General features: G+C 43.3%; 1 protein-coding gene and 1 long non-coding RNA gene across 2 annotated transcripts; both read left to right on the plus strand.

Annotated features, from left to right (window-relative positions):
- The first annotated feature begins 116 nt into the window (after positions 1-116).
- Positions 117-1,196, plus strand: LOC109742724 (protein FAR1-RELATED SEQUENCE 5-like). The gene is made up of 3 exons (XM_020301821.3): positions 117-497; positions 619-895; positions 1,009-1,196. Exons 1-3 carry the CDS (start codon positions 117-119, stop codon positions 1,194-1,196), a joined length of 846 nt encoding a protein of 281 aa, XP_020157410.3.
- A 16,721-nt stretch (positions 1,197-17,917) lies between these two features.
- On the plus strand, positions 17,918-19,125 carry LOC120968186 (uncharacterized). The gene is made up of 2 exons (XR_005762389.3): positions 17,918-18,159; positions 18,472-19,125. It is a non-coding gene; the product is annotated as an uncharacterized lncRNA (long non-coding RNA).
- The last annotated feature ends 405 nt before the right edge of the window (positions 19,126-19,530 follow it).

Below are 19,530 nucleotides of genomic sequence, written 5' to 3' on the forward strand. Positions count from 1 at the left end.
AAGGCCTGATAATTTTTTCAGAAGAACCAGGGGCAGTCGGTTAGCCTACCCGTGGCCATTTACTCCGACAACAATCATTTCCAAACACTGTCCACAAGCTATGCCGTTGGCACATCATGAAGAAGTACAGGGAATACCTCGCCTTGCTGTACAAAAAGTATAAAACATTCAAAGAGGAGTTCACAGCTATATTAAACTGGCCGCTGATGCCAACGGAGTTTGAAGATGCCTGGGCTGAACTCTTACACAAGTACAACCTGGAGAACGACCAGATGATGATGCAGCTGTGGAGTGATAGGAAGATGTGGATTTCAGCATATTATAAGAACATTTTCTGTGCTAGAATGACTTCCACACAACGAAGCGAGAGCATGAACCATGTGCTCAAGAAAGGGTTTGTCAAGGGGACCCAGAACCTACACAAGTTTGCTAGGCGGGTTAATGCTTGCATACAAACTCGGATGCAGAAGGAGAACGAGCAAACAATGACCAGCATGGTATGATGACAAAAAAACACTCCCATCATGTTCTGTTTTCCTTCAACATGTGCACTTTGAATTTTAAAAAATGGAACCCATGACTCTGCTTCGACTAATATCTTAATTTTGACATGTGTAGACCAATCCTATGACAAAAACAACTTACGGCTACGAGGAAGACATGTTTATCAAGTACACGAGAGCCGTGTACATAGAGATGAGGACTAGGATGAGAAAAGCCACGCTATTTCGCGCAAAGTGTACAGCAGAGCCCACTAAGTACCTTGTGTACTACCACAACAAGCCTGGCCATGATGATGAAGAAAGATTTTCCTGGTCAAAGCATGAATTCCAGGTTGTAGCTGACCCAGAGAATGAAATATACGAGTGTGAATGCAAGCTCTGGACACACACAGGTGAGTGGAAAAACAAACTCATTAAATAACTAAACTAGTTGTATCATATCAAAATTTATGAAACTCATTGCTGGCTCACAAACTATGTATTCCGCATTCATCACAAAATGCAGGCCTGTTCTGCCTTCACATCATGAACATACTGGACTACCTGAAGCCTGACAAATTTCCAAACAAGTATATCCTCAAACGGTACACAAAGACTGCAAAATCACAACCAACCTTTGATACAAGGGACTACAACACAACTACATCGGATGACAGCTCAAGACATCTTGCTGCAGCTAAATTTGATGGTTAACAAGAAAGCGATGAGATGTGACCAGCAATATGACAGAGCCTACTATGTTCTCAAGAGGCTCGTGGAAGAGCTTGATGCAATACATTCAGCAAATCAAGTAGATGCTGACGAAAGGATGGCTGAAGAGGACGCTGAAATTGAAGATGACCTTCATTATTATGCAGCTGAAATGCTCAACGCCGCCGCTGAAGCCAACCAATGCAAGCAGGGTGTTGGCCAATCAATGGAGCAGCAACAACAAGAGACGATGAAACTGCCGCTGTATTCTGAAACAAAGGGTAGGAAGAAAATTTCTGCAGCAAAGAAAAGTGACAAGAGAGCTCAAATAAAGGCACCACCTGCAGGAAGAGTCGTCGTGCTCGATGCGAACGGAGTGCCACTTGGACACAGGAAATGTAGTGTGTGCAACCAGGTTGCGGGACACAACAAGCTGACCTGTCCAACACTCTTGGAAAGAAACAATGCTGAGGAGGTCAAGCAACCAAAGTTCAAAAACAGCAACCCAAAGTTATAGAACAAAATAAGGGACCACACCCAAAGAAAGAAAGCACCAGACTTTGTAGCATATGCAAGGAGTATGAACCACATAATGCAAGAACATGCCCGAAGCGCGCAGATGCTGAAAAGACAAGAAAAAAGCCATAGAAGAAACAGAAAGCAAAACCTAGAGCCAGCAACAAGATAGTGGTGGAAGATGAAGAGGAAGACGAAGATGAAGACACCATTGAAGAAGAGGAAGACGAAGAGGAAGAGGACGATGAAGAGGAAGAGGTACATGTCAAGCAAAAACCACTACCACCAAAGCCTAGGAGGAGCGTAAGGCTCATGAACAGTTAGACTAGGTCAATTAAACAAAGCAAGCTTATGTCATGTCAATGTGCATAATGTTATTCCACTTTTGAAATAGTATTTTAGGAGAAGCTTACTTGAACTTCCATTGTTGAAGTTTCACAGAAATTATGCACTAGAAGTTCAAGTAAGCTTACTGCAGAAGTCCTGGTATAGTATGAGAGGAGGTGCTTGTGATGTATTGCATGAAAGAGCAAGCAGTAATAAAATTAAAAAATATACATTGTGAAGTTCAAGTAATATTACTGCAGAAGTCCTGGTATATTATGAGAGGAAGTGCTGTGCTGGTGATGTATTCCATGCAAAGTGCAAGCAAGAACAAAAATGAAAAACATACACTATGAAGTTCAAGTAAGATTACAGTGGAAGTTCTGGTATATTATGGCAGGAGGTGCTGGTGTTGTATTCCATAAAAGAGCAACCAGCAAATAATCATACAGTTTTGAAGTTCAGGTCAGCTTACAGAAGAGGTTCTGGTATATAAAATCGATGTAGGAAAAAATATGCTTAAAAAATAAAGTTTCGCCGTATGAACTAAGGTTAGCAAGCCTAAGACAACGCATTCAAATGTGAAGTTCTGCTTGGATACGTGCAGAAGTTCATGTACAATGCCGACAAAAGATAAAGAAACGTCAAGGAGTATATGAGAATATTTTTCCACAAAGTTACAGCTGAAATACATTCACACTTGAAAAAACACAAAAAAACAAATATAGATTCTATGCAAAAGGATACATATTGGTTGGGTTGAAAAATACCAATACATTACACAACACAGAATATCCTATCCATCTGAAACCAGCAGCCCAGCCACATTCTCAAAGCATAAGTTCAACTCTATGATCATATGTTGGGGCCCAAAAATAAACAACACAAAAAAACAAGCAGTTCAACCATAGCCGAGGGAGAAGTTCAGGTACATCTGTTGGGGCAAAAACATGCAACACATGGATACTGAAAACGATGCAGTACATTGAAATTCACAAGCCAAATCATTCTTCACACAAAATACATTTGTCCACAATATCATAAGTAATAGTGCTGCATCTATAGATACACAAATCACTAAAACATTCTTACAACCAAATCTTTACGGAATCGTTCCAATCATTATCAAACCTAAAAATCTGTACGAAATCAAATCTACAATGAAACTAATGCTTTGAATTCACGGGCCAAAGGACTGGATCTCTTTAGGGAGCTCTGCACGCATGACTTCATTCTTCTCGCTAAACATTAGAGTGTGCATGAACTCAGCTTTCCAGTCATCTGTAGCAGCCTGCAAACAAAGAAAATGAAACAATGGTTTAGTAACGGATAACTAAAACCACAGTAGGAGCGTCTCAGCAAAAACACACTAGAAAAATGAAAGGATGATGAGACAAGAACAAGGACAAAACATACTTCCACATCACCAAAATCTTCAACAAGTTCATCGCCATCATATGAAGAGCAGAACTTCACGGCAAGGAAACCACAATCATTATTCTTCTGCTTTGGAACATCGATAAAAGTCGGCCTCTTTGCAATAGTCACCCAGTTAGGCTGCTTGCTCGCTTTGTACGCAGCCTTGCCGTACACCTCCTCGAGCAACCCCACAAATCTCTTGATCTGCCAGAAATAACAAAATAAGATGAAGTCAAAAACATGTTAACCAAAATAGTTAAGTTCAGGTACATAAAAAGCGACACTTGCATAAGATCCAGCTAAACAAATAGCAGAAGTTCAACTATCAAATGATAGTCAGTTCAAGCAGTACTACCACAACAGAGACAAACATATTTTGTCAACAGAAGGCATGATAAACTTCGTGTCAAACAAGAGAATATGAAAGGAGGTTCAGGCTAAGAAACACTCACGATATTTTGGCTGTCCCCGTGGAAACTTGTTCGTGACGTTTCCATATTAGCGTAAGGAAGTGAATCAAGGATGTCAATGCTCCCACGATATCTATTCACCACATACACACTGTAGTGCGCCATTGTGCCAATTGGCTTGAATAGTATCAAAAAACTGCCAAGAATGAAAGGAACAGTGAACACAAACTATAAAGCATATGTATTGAAGAACCGGGATGAACAAAAACTTCTTGAAAAACTCAGCAAAAGGATGTACATAAAATTAAAAAAAGCAAGAGTTATGAAAAACTAACCAGCTTTGCGTTAAGAAGGTCTTCTTCCTTGCGAACAAACATTGGGAGGAGTTTAACAGAATTTTTTACATCAAACTTTGGAACTATTGGAGAGAAGAAATCATACTCCAGGCAGTACTGTGCATTCACAAAAACACAATTAAAACACCTCCCAAATGCCACTACACCAAAACTAGAGCAAAAAAGGGAGATAGGGTGCAAAAAGAACTAATACTTGTATGAAGTAGGGACTAAGTACAACCCTGTCAGCACAAGAGAATATCTCAGAGGTCTCCGGCTTATCCTTCCACAAATTTATGAGATAATCCATTATGTCTCCTTCCATCTGCTGCCCTTCACCGAAAAGGGTATAAAGGACATGTCCTGTGAGGTCAATCACATTCCCAGGGATGGTAAACATGCAGTAGCTTGTGCTGCAGATTTAAAAGGATGGGAAAAAATATTAGAAGTTCAGATACAACAACAAACAGAAGTTCAGACATTATAAATCAAAAGGCAAGGAGGGATGAACAGAAGCCCACATACTGCAACAACGGCAGTTCTAACAATATAACAACAGAAGTTCAGACACTATAACTACAAGGCAAGGGAGAAATGAACAGAAGTCCACATACAACAACAACAGAAGTTCAGACACAAAGTAGCATCTCTGGCAGCAACAAAGTTAAGAAGAAAGAAAACTCACTCAGAATACTTCTCCTGACCCTCTTTACTAAGCACATACTGTTTCAACTTCCGGGCCTCGGATAGATGAGGGTAACTGTATTTTTTAGGGGAGCGACAGCAGAACGCCACTTCAAAGGCAATCTTGATGCTCGCTTGGAGGTAGTTATGTTGCCAGACTCAACTGCCGGTTTCCTCCTGGTGATGACAACATTCTTCCCACCTCTCCCAGCAACAGTACCAGCAGCAAATTTACCATTATTCGGGTAAGCAATCTTCTCAAAATCATCATCGGATGAAATCACTTCTACTTCGGCTGCTTCGACTGCACCAACCTTCCTGGAGCAAGGGGTTTTTGGAGTACCACGAATACCACCAGCCTGCTTCCCCAACTTGGAAGGAATAAGGGTTCGAGGTCTATCATCTTCTATCGGAGCTGTACTCATCGATTCCTCCCTAGGCTGGTATTCCTGTGACCCGAGGAATGAGTAGTGGTAATCGGTCAAGTCCAACGGATCCATTGTCAAAGAAAAGGAAGAGAAAACATCACCACTAAATATAACTGAAGTTCAGGAACAACACAATGTGCAGTCCAACTAATAAAGATGACATGGTTACTACTCAAGCTGACCTAAAAAAATTAGTTGCATTAAAAAACTAAATGAAGTTCAAGCACAACCAAAGGCACAGTTCAAGATAAACCGATGATCTCGAAAACATTCAACTACAGCTAACAAAACCATAGAAAGACATCATCTCTGAAGTTCAAGTAGAAAGAAATGCTCATGTCCAAGTAAGCAATGGAAGGAAAGAAATTACTGACACAAAACACACAAGCAAAATAAAAAAGATAGAAATGAAGTTCATGTACAAGAAAATGCTCCTCTCCATCTGAAACTAGCAGCCCAGCCAGATCTCAAGCAGAAGTCCAAGTTCAAAGAAAATATGAAGTTCAGGTAGAATAAAAGATGCAGTGCAGGTAAGCAGTCCAAGTTCCAATACTTACATGTGTAGTAGCCAAACAGAGCTTGGAAGTCTGTCTCAAACAGGTTAGAAGAAGCGATTGAGTACAGCCACGTCTTCCTGATATCCGCGATATTTTCATGAGAATAATTTGCAAGAACCCCATCATGATACGAATTAACATTCGTAAGCATGAAGAATCCGTAGTCGATACTGCCATCAAACAGAGTAAAATAATAGTGTTAGAACAGAAAAAGAAAGCCAACGAATAAAACACGTCACAACTTAAGTACAACTACAGATAAACAGAAGTGATAAAGAGAGAAGTGGAACTCATACTTGTTTTGCTGCTGGGGCACATCAATCCAATTCAGAGGGAAATGGTCGATGGTAAGAGGACTGAAGGGTGTCTCCCTGTCATTGCTGGCGTCGCTCCAAAGCTTCTTGATATTATCGGTCATCCGTCGAAACAGGCGTACCGCACATTCATTGTCTGGTCCATAATAGGATTCGAGAAGCTGGAACCTTGAATTCTTCAGGTCAAGAAATATCAGAACCCAATGACCAACACCACCCATGGAAGCAGGAATCTCAGGCGGGTCAAAAGTGGGGAAAACAACCTGAAGCAACATAAACACACGAATCATTAAAACTGAGAATTAATATCAAATGGAACAAACAAAAATTAAGCAATATTAACACAGTGGATCGCAGTGCAAAACTAATACAGAGGCAAAGAACAAGATATTGCATACCGAATCATGTGCATCCATGCTATCTGGACCACTCACCAAGAAGTACTTCCTCACGCAGGAATCAAAATGACCTATGAAAATCTTGTCCTAAAATAATGCAGACAACACCAACATATGAAAATAAAAAATGAGACAAACAGGTTTTAACTAAAATGATAAGGAACAAAACAGAAAAGAAATCACTATATGGTTGACTTACACAAACCCAATACGGCAGGATGAGTTTATCTGATCCGTGGTACTTCGCACGTAGACAGTAGAGTGCAACCTCAGCCACATTAGATCGAAGCATTCCACGAGGAGCAAAAGATATTGCGACATCTTCAACAGAAGCAAGCTTCACACTCCTTGTTTTGGAACATAATCATTGATCTAAAACAAGCAATAGAAAGTAAAACAAGTTCAGCATCAGGAACTCAGGAAGTTCATAACACATGTAAGCACAGAAGTTCAGCTATATCACAACAGGCAGTACAATACAAAAAGGCCAGAAGTTCAGCACCAGAGAACTACATTAGAAGTTCAGCAAACATAGAGTAAAGAAGTTCAGGTATGAAACCACAGGCAGTTCACAGGGGGTACATGGATGATGTAAATATTGACCAGCTGCACTCACCTCTTGGAACGATTATTCTTAAGCCTAGTTACACTGTAATAAAAGTCATCAACCTTCTTTCGGACGACTGCAAGGTCACTATCTGCTCACCAAAAGAAATAGAAATTAAGAGCAACACTCAAGCACATTGATTCACGACAGTTTCAATTAAGAGCAACATTCAAGCACAACACTCAAACACAAGCACATCTCAGCTGCTACACCAGAAAAGATAAAACCACAGGATCATAAACATCACAACCCATGCATTACAAACCTTCACCCACATAGAAAACAGGTTCACTTAACTTTATTTACAACCCACACGACAAAGCACAAAACCAGAAGTTCAACTTAGACCACACAGGCAGTTCATAGGGATATCATGGACTAAAACAAACAACAAAAGGGACGGGGATGGGGAAAGAAGAGAGAAGCATGCTCCTCTCTTCATGGATCCTTGCCTAGACCAGTGGCAGCACTGGAATGATCAACCTCCTCTCCATAGCTATCGCTTTCAGTCTCTTCATCGTCATCTCCAGTAGACATTGCATCGTCGTCGGGAAGGACACTAGCAGCAGCTAGAGCAGCTGGAGAATCTGAAACAACAAAAACTTTTGGTTGTGTTTGAACAGCATCAACATCAACTGATGGCTCTGCTGCAGGAGACTTCTCCGGGCTTGCAGCAGCACTACCACCAGTCTCAACAGCAGACTCAACATGATCTTTCTCCAAAATGATGTCTCCAGTTGTCTTGCCCTGCTCAGCATCAGAAACCTCAGCGCCAATGGACGACTGAGGTTCAGTCGGGTCCACCCCGTCGGAGCAGCCGGTGCCTGACACGTACTTGTCTGCAACCTTCTCTGGAGGAACACTAACATCATCATTCCGCGGCAAGAACAGAAAGTCATTACAAAGGGCTACATAGTGAAAAATGCACAAACAAGTAAAATAAAAAATGAGACAAATGGACAAGAAAAATGGTACCTTATTTTCATTGCCATGAACCTCATCAACTAATACATCACTAGCGGGAGCAGGTTCATGCACAGGGGCAGCTTCATGCACAAGGGCATCTTCATGCACAGGAGCAACTTCATGCACAGGTATAACATCCTCGTCAACCCTAGCACCATCATCAACAGCCTCCAAAAAAAATCATGTAGAAAACAAATACCTAATCAGCAGAAGTTCAAATTACATAATCAGAGAAGGTCAGCTATCACAACTGACACATAATGGAAGTCCAAATACAGTAAACATAGCAGGTCAGATATCAAACTACTCTAAGATACAAAGGGAACAAAAAGGGCCAGTCATCGAAGTCATAGAAGTTCAGGTGGTGTAGCACTTGAAGTTCAGGTTCTATAAACAGAGAAGGTCACCTAGGAAACACTAGTACTAAAAAGAAACAGTTTACGACACATGAAATCAATAACGGTCGCCTATGACTACAAACAGTAATAACCGAAAGCTAACAATGAACATTAGTGCAAATAAATATCAAAAGCCAACATAAACAAACCTATTTGGTATGCTCCACGTGGCCTCCTTCACGACCCAAATGAACAAAATCCTGCCTCTAAATCTGTCTCACAACAACACTTGCCTCATCTCAAAAGGCTTGCAACGAGCATCCTGCATTTCCTTGAACAACCCAAAGCTAGTCCGGAGGTGGGAAGTGCTCTCACAAAGCTCTTCAAGAAATCTAGCTTCAATAGATAAGACCTCCTTCGAAGACTCAACATCAAATCCATGTCCGGGAGGAAGAATCCCATCAACGCGACTAAGACGCTCAAGAGTTGAAGGAACACGAGCCAACTCCCCACAAACAGTTTCAAGAAGACCGTCAATCCTAACTAGCGATACATTGGCAGCTTCAAACAAATTCTCGGAAGACACGCCACCTGCAGCACTCACACGGGCAGAAGAACCTCCTGGATCTACAGGGGGGCACCAGTATTAACATCCCGGGAGAATTCAAATCTTGGGGAAGTTCCACTCCCTAGGCCGGCGGCACGAGGCATAGTTAGAACATGACGTTCAATAACCTTAAAGAACACAACCTCAACCTGTGTCTTCCATTGCATACAAAAACAAAAGTCAATGCGTCAGAAAACAAACGAAGGAACATGGGAACAAAAATATAGAAGACAGTACCAGAAGTTCAAGTTAAACTACACATGAGAGAATGATGCGTATAAGCACTCACAGGCAGTCTCCCAAACACCCAGTTGGCTGGGTCATCATCACCCTTCTTGACCAAGTGATCCGTAGCAAGCTCAAGAAGCTTGACCTGATCCATGAAATTGATGTGAGGGGTCCTCAAGTCAATGTTAGGCGCCTTGCCAATGATAAGGCAGTCCAGATACATAAGAAGCGGCGCGATGGCACAGCCTGTGACAGCTTTTCCTTTGCTAGTACCTTGCTGATACCTAACAACAGCACTCCGAATATCGTCAACAACCAAATGGCAGTAGTCCATATCTGCCATATCCTCAAACACAAGATTCTCAGCCATTGCTGCCTCCCTGACACTCGTGTAGACGTTCCAGGGATAACCACCTTCATGAAAACAATCAGGTAAAACACCTGCAGAGCAAGATCATCCTTCGTCTCATCCTTCACAAGTTCCGCGAGGATATTCCGCAGATCGTCTTGATGTCGTCACTCCTAGCGTACCCAAGCTTGCCCTTCAACCTCATAACAGCATCATCGAACCCATCATTCGAGGGCCTAGGAGGGGTACGATTACCTTGAGGGAATCCAAACAGATGGTGAATAGCATCACTTGTAATACGCAGAACCTTTTTCGCCTCACCCATGTCCAGAATCATGGTTGTAGGGTCAATCCTCGTGTAGATGTTGCCCATCAAAGGATGAGAAATGTTGGAATCAACCTTCAATTCAAACACAACCAAAACCAGCCTTGATAACCCTCGTCTTGTGCCTAGGTTGTAGCATTTTCGCACATGTCTTGACCTCTCCTAGTGAACAGCGAACCGTCTTGTTAAAACGTTTCGCCTCACCTCCTCCTTGGCCACCTTCTTCGTGCGCTTTGCCTCCTCTCTTCCTCCTCTCAGGCCGCTCCACAAGCTGATACTGAATAAAAATGCAATGACAAGGAAAAAAGGCAGAACAATGAGATACACAAGCTTCACCAAAATTCCACTAATGCCTACATACGCAGTACATTTCAGAAGTCCAACTATGTCTACATAGGCAGTACAACCATGCATGACCAGAAGTAAAGATGCTTTCAAACTGTTGGAAATTTACAAAAGCAGAAGTTCTACCATGTACACCAAGGTAGTAATCAAACATGTATTTCAGAAGTCCAACTATGTCTACATAGGCAGTACAACCATGTATGACCAAAAGTTAACATGCTTTCAAAAATGTTGGAAATTTAAAAAGCAAAAGTTCAACATGTACACCAAGGCAGTAATCAAACATGTATACCAACAAGTTAAGCTAATTTCTTCATGTATATATCCAGAAGTCCAACTATGTACACAAAGGCAGTAATAACATAAAAGCAAAGCATATCGGCTAATTTATTCATCTATATGGAGCAGAAGGTCAGCTATGTACGCCAAGGCAGTGCTAAAAACACAAAACCACAGCAATAGCGACAAATGCTCTAAAAAACAGTAAACATGAGACATTCATACCTGATTAGCGGCAGCATCATCATCGTCGTTGTCCTCGTCATCAGCATTGAAATCAGCATCATCCTTGTCCTCTGGATTAACATGAGAACACTTCTTCACACCCTTGTTGACCTTTGCAGGTGCAACCTTGCGCTTGACGCCGCATTTCTTTCCCTTACCAGATGCACCAACACCAAGCGGAGAAGGTGTAGGAGCGGCAGTGGCAAGCACATGAGGACTACGGCGTGGCATACCACTGAGGCCTAACCCTTCATCTTTAGCAAGTTCTGCAGGCCTTGAAACACGTGGGCTCCTCCGAGGAGTAACTTTACCAACTACTAGCTTCCTCGCAGCGGTCTTCTTGATTTTCTTCTTAACAGGGACAACCATGCCATCACTGCCACACGGCACGTCTTCCTCAACCATGAGCTCAGCCGCATGAACAGATCCAGGAACATCAGAACCTTTCTCAAGGTGGGCCGCCCTCTTCTTGTCAAAATCTTCTTGCTTCTTCCTCTTACGTTGGTCCTCCAGAAGAAGCTGAAGAGGCACATCCTCAGGTTGCGTGACAGGTTCAGTGCCATCAACAGACTGCGACTGCGTCTCTGACATATGAAGAGAGCACAAAGGATCCGGAATGGAATCACAACCTTTGACTGATGGAGCCCCCTCCTCAGCAGTAGCAGGGGTTTCTGATAAACCCAACTCAGATAAAACATCGTTGATGGTGTTCACAGCTTCCTCCTCTGTGGACACATCTGCAAAGAACACAAAAAATCAAAGCAAAAAATAAAAAAAGTCAGGAACAAAAACAAAAACAACCGACGTGAACAAGTTAAAAAAACATGGCTCAAGAATTTAAAATGAAAAGAAAAGGGGTTTCACATACTAGGTGAAGCAAGAGCTACAGAAGCAAGATCCTCGAAGCTTGAAAAATTCTCAAGGCTCGAAGCAACCTCAGCAATCACAGTCAAAGGGATTATGGGTGATTTAGCCGCATCAGATATTGGAGCATCAGTATTAACTTCTGAAGCTCCATCTTGATCGAAGGCATTTTTTTCAGAACTATTCAACTCATCACCAACTACAAAAAATGCAAGTAAAAAGGCAGCTGAGTTCTAATCCGCAATCCTACACCAAAGGGACTTCTACTTTTACAACAATGTCCAATACCCAGAAGTTCAACAATACCTAACAAAGCGGTAAACACAACAAACAAACTAAAATTTACATACTAAATATAAAAACAATCTACACCAGAGGGGCTACTACATATAACATGAATGTCCAGAAGTTCAACAATATATAACAAAGCAGTAAAACAAAATGTGCATAACAGAAGTTCAACCAAAATTCATTATAAACAAACAATAATTAAAACCAGAAGTTCAACTATGTGACCCAAGCAAGTAGCACATAAAAAAGATGTAGCATGACCACAAATAGTATTTCACAGGCAAACTAAATATTAATACCATGAACATGATAACAAAAAAACAAAGATATACACTATAAATATGAAACATTTGGGAAGTCCAACAACACTTGATGACATAGTTTCACTTGCAAATCATCAACTAAAAAGTAAGCAACACTCTACTAACTCAAACCAAGGGTAAAAAGCATACACATAACCTTTCTTAGAAGTTCACACTATTAAGAATGGCAGTCCAACAAGAAAACTAAGTGAAGATATGGGCAGACATATATAAGAATACTGCTATTTAGAATACAAGATACAACTACATTAAGATACCTGGAGAAGGTTTTGAAGCCATGACAACACAACCGCCTTGATGAATGCAACTCCAAACACTAGAACAACCTGCTAAAAACAGGGGATTGATTGCATATAGTTAGCAAGTACAAAATCATACAACAAAATACAAAAAGAAACTGAATCAAACCCTAGGATGAAACAACTAGAACATACCAACAAGTATGAAAAGATGAACAGTAACACATCTAGGCAAGCACAACAAAAATGTATCCATAGACTAACTAGAATGTCACAGACATAATCTAGACTTCGAAATCCACAACACTAATGCAATTAGATACATCAAATCCGGCATCAACCATCCATCACACCACACCCTCTCTTACATGCATCTGACTGCTAAAATCAACAAAGGGGAAATGAAATCCACACAAGTCTGAAGGGACAAATAGCACACACAAGCACCTCACAAACAAATCTGACCACGGGGGAATGAAATCCAACCACCACATGCACAAGAACCCTACCTAATCTCCCACCAAACCATCAGAAGAAGGGGGTAGGAGGCGGACGCGAGAGCACACAGAAGAAACAGGCAGGCCTCGACAGACCTGCCGAAACTAAAAGCAAGCATTAGGGGGGCAGCATTTGTACCTCTCGAAACAACCCCCACACGCACGAATCCGCGGCGGTTCTTCAACTCCCCACGACGCCACGCGCACCTTGCAACCGCGTAGGCAGTTGCCGCCCTCGCTTCAGAGCAGAAGAGAGCGGGCTGGGCGAGGGAGAGCGGGGCATGGGGAGAAATAGGTGCGGGGGCGTGCGCCGGTTACTCCACTCACGAGGGCAGGGGACAGGGGCGGAGAAATCGGGGGGAGTTGTAGGCGACGAAGGCAGCGGAGCGACGGAGAGGGGGGAGAGAGCGAGCGACAGGGGAAGATGGGTTTTGTGACAGGTGGTGGCGAGGGAGATGGTCACTTAATGCCTCTCTGTCGTGGGGCCTGCAACGCGGGTGAAATTATAGTTTTACCCCCCCAACAGCTAAAAAACTAAATACATCTATAGATAAATGAATGCACCATTTGAATGCATCTATTATAATGAGATAAGATCACACAACAGCACTGCTGATATCCTTAAAACCAAAAATAGATGGCAAATACACTACCAAGGGAAGAAAAATACATACATAAATATGCACCTAAAAAACAAGAGAAAGAAGTTCAAAAAATAAAGAACAGAAGTTCAAGTACTCTAATAAAAGAAGTAAAGGCATAAGAATAAATAAACTCTAAGAAACAAAAAGAAGAAGTTCAAGTACAAAAGCAGATGAAGTTCACATCTAACTAAAATACCCTAAACGCTAAACCCTAAGATAGATAGTGGGGTCATGGATGTGACGGACTCGCCTCCGCATGCGACGACGCGGCACGTTGCGTCGTCGCCTACTCCGACTCGTTCCTGTCTCGGCCTCGCAGGGGGAGGGAGGGGGGGGGGGTCCCGACCCCCCTCCCCCCTGCTCGGCCTCGCGCTACCGCATTGCTGCGCGCTAGGTTTTGACAGGACGCAATGCGGTTATTCTGTTTCCACCCGCACCGCACGCACCCAAAACCCTAAACCCTGAGATAGATAGTGGGGTCACAGATGTGACGGACTCGCCTCCTGCGATGATGCGACGTTTCTGTCTCGGCCTCGCAGGGGGAGGGGAGGGGGGGTCCCGACCCCCCTCCCCCCTGCTCGGCCTCGCGCTGCCACATTGCTGCGCACTAGGTTTTGACAGGACGCAATGCGGTTATTCTGTTTCCACCCCCACTGCACGCACCCTAAACCCTAAACCCTAAGATAGATAGTGGGGTCACGGATGTGACGGACTCGCCTCCGCATGCGATGCCGCGGCATGCCGCGTCGTCGCCTGCTCCAGCTCGTTCCTGTCTCGGCCTCGCAGGGGGAGGGGGGTCCCTTCCCCCTCCCCCCTGCTCGGCGTTGCGCTACCGCATTGCTGTGCGCTAGGTTTTGATAGGACGCAATGCGGTTATTCTGTTTCCACCCCCACCGCACACACCCTAAACCCTAAACCCTAAGATAGATAGTGGGGTCACGGATGTGAAGGACTCGCCTCCGCATGCGACGACTCGGGACGCCGCGTCGTCGCCTGCTCCGGCTCGTTCCTGTCTCGGCCTCGCAGGTGGAGGGCAGGGGGGTCCCTCCCCCTCCCCCGCCCGGCCACGCGCTACCGCATTTGTCAATAGGCGCAATGCCGATTTGAATGTCTACAAATATTTAAATCCAAAAATAACAAACAAAATTATAAATAAGAAGTTCAAATAGTGAAGATATAGAAGTTTGGGGTTTTGTAAAACCTCAAATTAACATGTTAAAAACGATTATCATACAGAAGTTCAGGATAATTATTCAGTGAAGACCAACAACTATTATAAGTACAAAAACATACTAGAAAAAATAAAAAAATACGCATATCCGTCGGCCAATTCCATGGCTGCTCATGGGATTAAGTCAAAAAATCCAAACCAATGCAAAGAATGAAAAATAACATAAAAAAGAAAGAAATACATAGGACTTGCTGCATTACTTTGGAAAGAAGGAAAAGCAGAAGTTCACGTATGAACAACATAGAAGTCCAGCTTCTACAACGACCCTTAGACGATCTGGAAAAAGTGCATGCATACTTGGGCTAATCCCATGATTGCTCACGAGACAAAAGTATAAAAAGAACATCTGAAGAATTAAAATTACAAAGAAAACCAAACAAAGAAAATACAGAGCACCATGCACCTTCGCCTTGCAAATGTGGAATGCAATCTGGAAAACCAGAAGTTCAACCATTAATAAAAAAGAAGTCCAGATCCTACTGAAGATAGTGGATGATCAAAAAACTATACCAAAACATAGACTAAGGGAAAAGAGGATGCATGTGCCTGTGGTCTAGCTCCCCACTTACACACTAGCTACAACAATTGCAGAAGAAATCTAGTAAGGGTTTTTGATTCCTGGAATGTATCTGTCCTGGAATATCAATGTCAAAAAGATGGACCTGCATTCATGAAAAGTTTCATTGCTGTGACATAAAAAACCAAGAAAGAAACACCTTAGGAATAATAATGTTTAGTGTCGAAGAAACAAAATGCACGAGGCGTAAGTTAACTAATCAAATGTTCTAAAAGGTAAGTTCAATAATTAGCTTCGTAAATCAGTAAATTTATAAAAATATGTGCTTCTCTTGTGACTCCGCGAGGCATAAGTGAAGTCCAACAAACTATTATAAGTACGAAAACAAACTAGGAAAAATAGAAAAATATATGCATATCCATCGGCCAATTAATTCCATGGTCAATCATTGGGCTTAGTCAAAAAAAAAATCAAAACAATGCAAGAATGAAAAATGACAGAAAAACGAAAGAAATACAAAGGACTTGCTGCATTACCTTGCAACGAAAGAAAAGAAGAAGTTCAGGTATGACAACGCAGAAGTCCAGCACAGAAACCCGACCAGACCCACAGGATCCACCTGATCCTCCCCCGATCCCGATCCCGAGCCGCCCCAGCCCCGACAGGATCCAACGAAGGAAAACCAGAAGTTCAGGTATGACAAAGCAGAAGTCCAGCTTGTACAACGACCATTAGATGATCTAGAAATAATTAACAAACGAATTCGTCCGAAGCATAAAATCATCTGCACAAGATTACAACACGTCCGCACCCCCTTGGAAATGATCTGGCAACTCCCTTTGGACAACTAAAATGAGCAAAGGGCAAATTTCAAAACCGCAAAAATAACCTGTGCAAAAACCCGCGGGAGTGCCAACATCAAATCGCTAGAAATCAAACCATAAGGACCCTCCCGATTAAAATTGACGGCTTAGTAAGCCATGAATTGCACTAAAGTACGCAAATCAGCCAGCAAACTTTAAGGAGCGCAGGCTGCATCTCGGGCGGATGAAGAACACGGGCGATTTCAAATTTGTTTGAAATAAAAAGAATTTGTGCTCCAAACTCGTACCAAAACCTAACCCCCATCGTGCCAGAGCTTCGACAACATCCACAACATGCATTAAACTTGTAATAGACACAAGTTCATCATGACCCCGAGGGCAAATCCGCCAACGTGCTAGATTCCGAATCAAAACAAGCATTTAGATTCTAAAAAATGTGTCCACGTTACACTTACATCACAAACAACACGAATGATCAGAAAAACTCGCGGTAGAAGGCATGGTTGCGAAGATAGCACGAAGGTCCGGTTCGTACAGAGGGAAGTTTAGGCGCGTTACTGAGGCAGTTTAGGTTGTGATCAGAATATTATTCTGATCACGTGATCAGAATAGTGTTTATGTATATATATATATTATAAGGAAAATCCATCCTACCACCTGAGGGTAGTTACCCCACATGTCTCATATACTACCATGTGGTAGTATATATTCTACTTTAACATTTTAAGTATAATGTTCATATAGTATATATAAGATACTCCAAAGTGAGTTACATGAAAAAATTACAAGTTGACCCATGATTTTTATTATATTTGTGAAATACGCACATATTTATACGTAAAAATGAGCATACTCAAAATATGATACACACAATCAAAAAAGTTGTATATGTACTACCTAAACATTATTATATATACTACATATTACCCGTACATACTCTCTGATTTGATAGATAATACATACAACACACAAAATTGAAGTGGTGGTAACTACCACCGGAGGTAGATAAAATTTGTCCTTATATATATAGGATGGGTCTATTCTAATAACATCCTTAAGACCTTATTATGCTAACACTTCGCCTTATTCTGCTAACACCTCGATCGCGAAAATTCATCAGTGCGAACCCACGCCGATCTGCACCAAACAAAACAAAACTCCCAGCCCACCCACGCACGACCACAACCCATCTCCACCAACCCCCCGATCCTCTCGACCTTCCTCCTCCAGTCCCCGAGCCACCCCACACCACCAAGTGCCGCTGGAGCCCCACCCCACCACGCACCGACGGAGCCCCGCCTCCCCGCACCACTCGCCGTGCCTCACCACTGCCTCACACCTCCTCTCCGCCATGGCCAGCACCTTTGGATTCTGGCTAGCCATGGCCTCCCCGCGACGCGCCGCCGATGGATCCAGCCATCCACGGCCTCCCTGCGCCGTGCCGCCGGTGGATCTAGCCATCCACGGCCTTCCTTGATCCGCCCTCGCCGGATCCGGCCATCCCGAGTGCCCCTGGACCTTCCCGTGCAAGATCAGGCCACCGATTCTGCTCACCCTTCTCCTCGCCTCATCTCCTTCCCACCGTGCTGCACCTCTCCGGCTACCAACCGCCGGCCTCGAGCGTCCACTTCTCCCCCTGGATATTCTGCTTGCCGGCGTTGCCCCGACCGATCTAGACAGTTGGGTGGGGTTGGGGTGTCCGGGCGTCCAGACGATGAGTTCCCGCCGGTGAGCTGGACGTCCTCCTTCCTCTTCTACCTCCCATCCTCGTGGGAGTAGCGCGTCGTGTGCCTGTGCAGTGCAGTGCCCCCAGACGGGCAGTGCAGCATGCTTGTTGGAGAGGCTCACTTTACTGCTGTCGGTTCACTTGCGGAGACCAGAGGTGATTCATTGATACGCATCCCTCCCTCGGTTTCATTTCTATGCTTGATCCATTCGTGCGTGCGTGCAGCATAGGTGTTTGCTGAATTGCTGCTTCCTTGCCGGTTTTTGTTCATTGACTGTTGCTAATTAAATACATGCTAGTGACGACTAACCTGTGTCTAGTCTTTTTGACTGGATCGCATCCATATGCCCAGGTCCAATGCGCCCTGCTATAGCCACATTTCTAAATATATCTGTCGACAAAGATGCTATTGTTTATTTCATTTTTTCTAATGTTTTTTAGAAAAACTGATAAGTGAATTGGGTGCAGTGCTGTTCAGAAGCTTCCGTTGAGTATATTTTCCAGTGTGTTGATGCAGTTCATTGAGGGTGAGCCCTCAGGGTCTCCGGCATGTGTTGTGCAGTGCGGTGCACGCGTTCGTGCGGTTCGGTGGTGGTGCCGATGTAAGAAGTGCGGTGAGATCCTTGCCGTGATCCTTGTCATGGGCTCCTCAACGACGCCGGAGTGGACGGATTATGGGTCCAGGTTGGCAATGGCTCCGGTTGCCCAGGGCGAGGGGGCCCTCTTTGCAGTTCACTGAAGTTTATTTCGCAGCTCGCTGAAAGTTTGTTTTGTAGCTCGTTTGCTGGTATAGTGCATGGGCAACGGCTCCGTGCAGTTTAAGCAGTCACGTGCGTGCAATGCGGCGAGAGCGTGCGGTTCGGCGGTACAAAGTATTTGCATTCTCGCTATGTTAATGCGTGCGGTTCAGTGCATTTTATAAGGGCGACTGCTACAAATCATCCAGCTGATTTCCTAGGGAAATCAGTCGGGTCAAGCGCTGTTATAGGTGCTGCTGTTTGTGGTTTTTTTGTGTGTCAATCGAATGTATCTGGTTGCGATAAGATGTATTTTGTATAAAAAATATTTGTTAAGAAGTTCATTTCAAAAAGCATTAAAATAGGTCACTTTTCAAGAGAAAAATGGATGGATGCAGCCCACTTCGAGGAGTCTTGTGGTTCACTACATTTAGCAAAAAACACGGCGGTGGATAAAAAAACAAAAACAAGCAAAAAACCGTGTGGTTCACTCGCCTTGTCCTAGAGGTTCACTCGCCTCGTCCTCAATGTGCGGAAGAATTTCTAAAATTAAAAAGAAACAAAAAATGTGTGTGGTTCATTTTGTAGTGCGTTTGGTCCTCGGATGCTGTTCACTTTTGAGAGTGATGCTGTTCACTTGCTCCCAACATGAAAATGCAAAAAATTAGCGAAACAACAGGATGGTAATGCGGTACACTTTGATATATATTGCTGCTCACTTGCCCTTGTCTTTGTGGTCCACTCTCGTTCATAAAAGAAAGTTGAAAGAAAGACAACAAAAACTCGTATG

This window comes from Aegilops tauschii, chromosome 7 (genome assembly GCF_002575655.3).
Source record: "Aegilops tauschii subsp. strangulata cultivar AL8/78 chromosome 7, Aet v6.0, whole genome shotgun sequence".
Taxonomy (NCBI): domain Eukaryota; kingdom Viridiplantae; phylum Streptophyta; class Magnoliopsida; order Poales; family Poaceae; genus Aegilops; species Aegilops tauschii.

Bases quoted from the DNA above. Each gene is read 5' to 3' on its own strand.
- LOC109742724 (XM_020301821.3), top strand. From the start codon at position 117: ATGAAGAAGTACAGGGAATACCTCGCCTTGCTGTACAAAAAGTATAAA. The intron at 498-618 runs GTATGATGACAA...TGACATGTGTAG, and splicing joins AGCAAACAATGACCAGCATG to ACCAATCCTATGACAAAAAC. The intron at 896-1,008 runs GTGAGTGGAAAA...CACAAAATGCAG, and splicing joins CAAGCTCTGGACACACACAG to GCCTGTTCTGCCTTCACATC.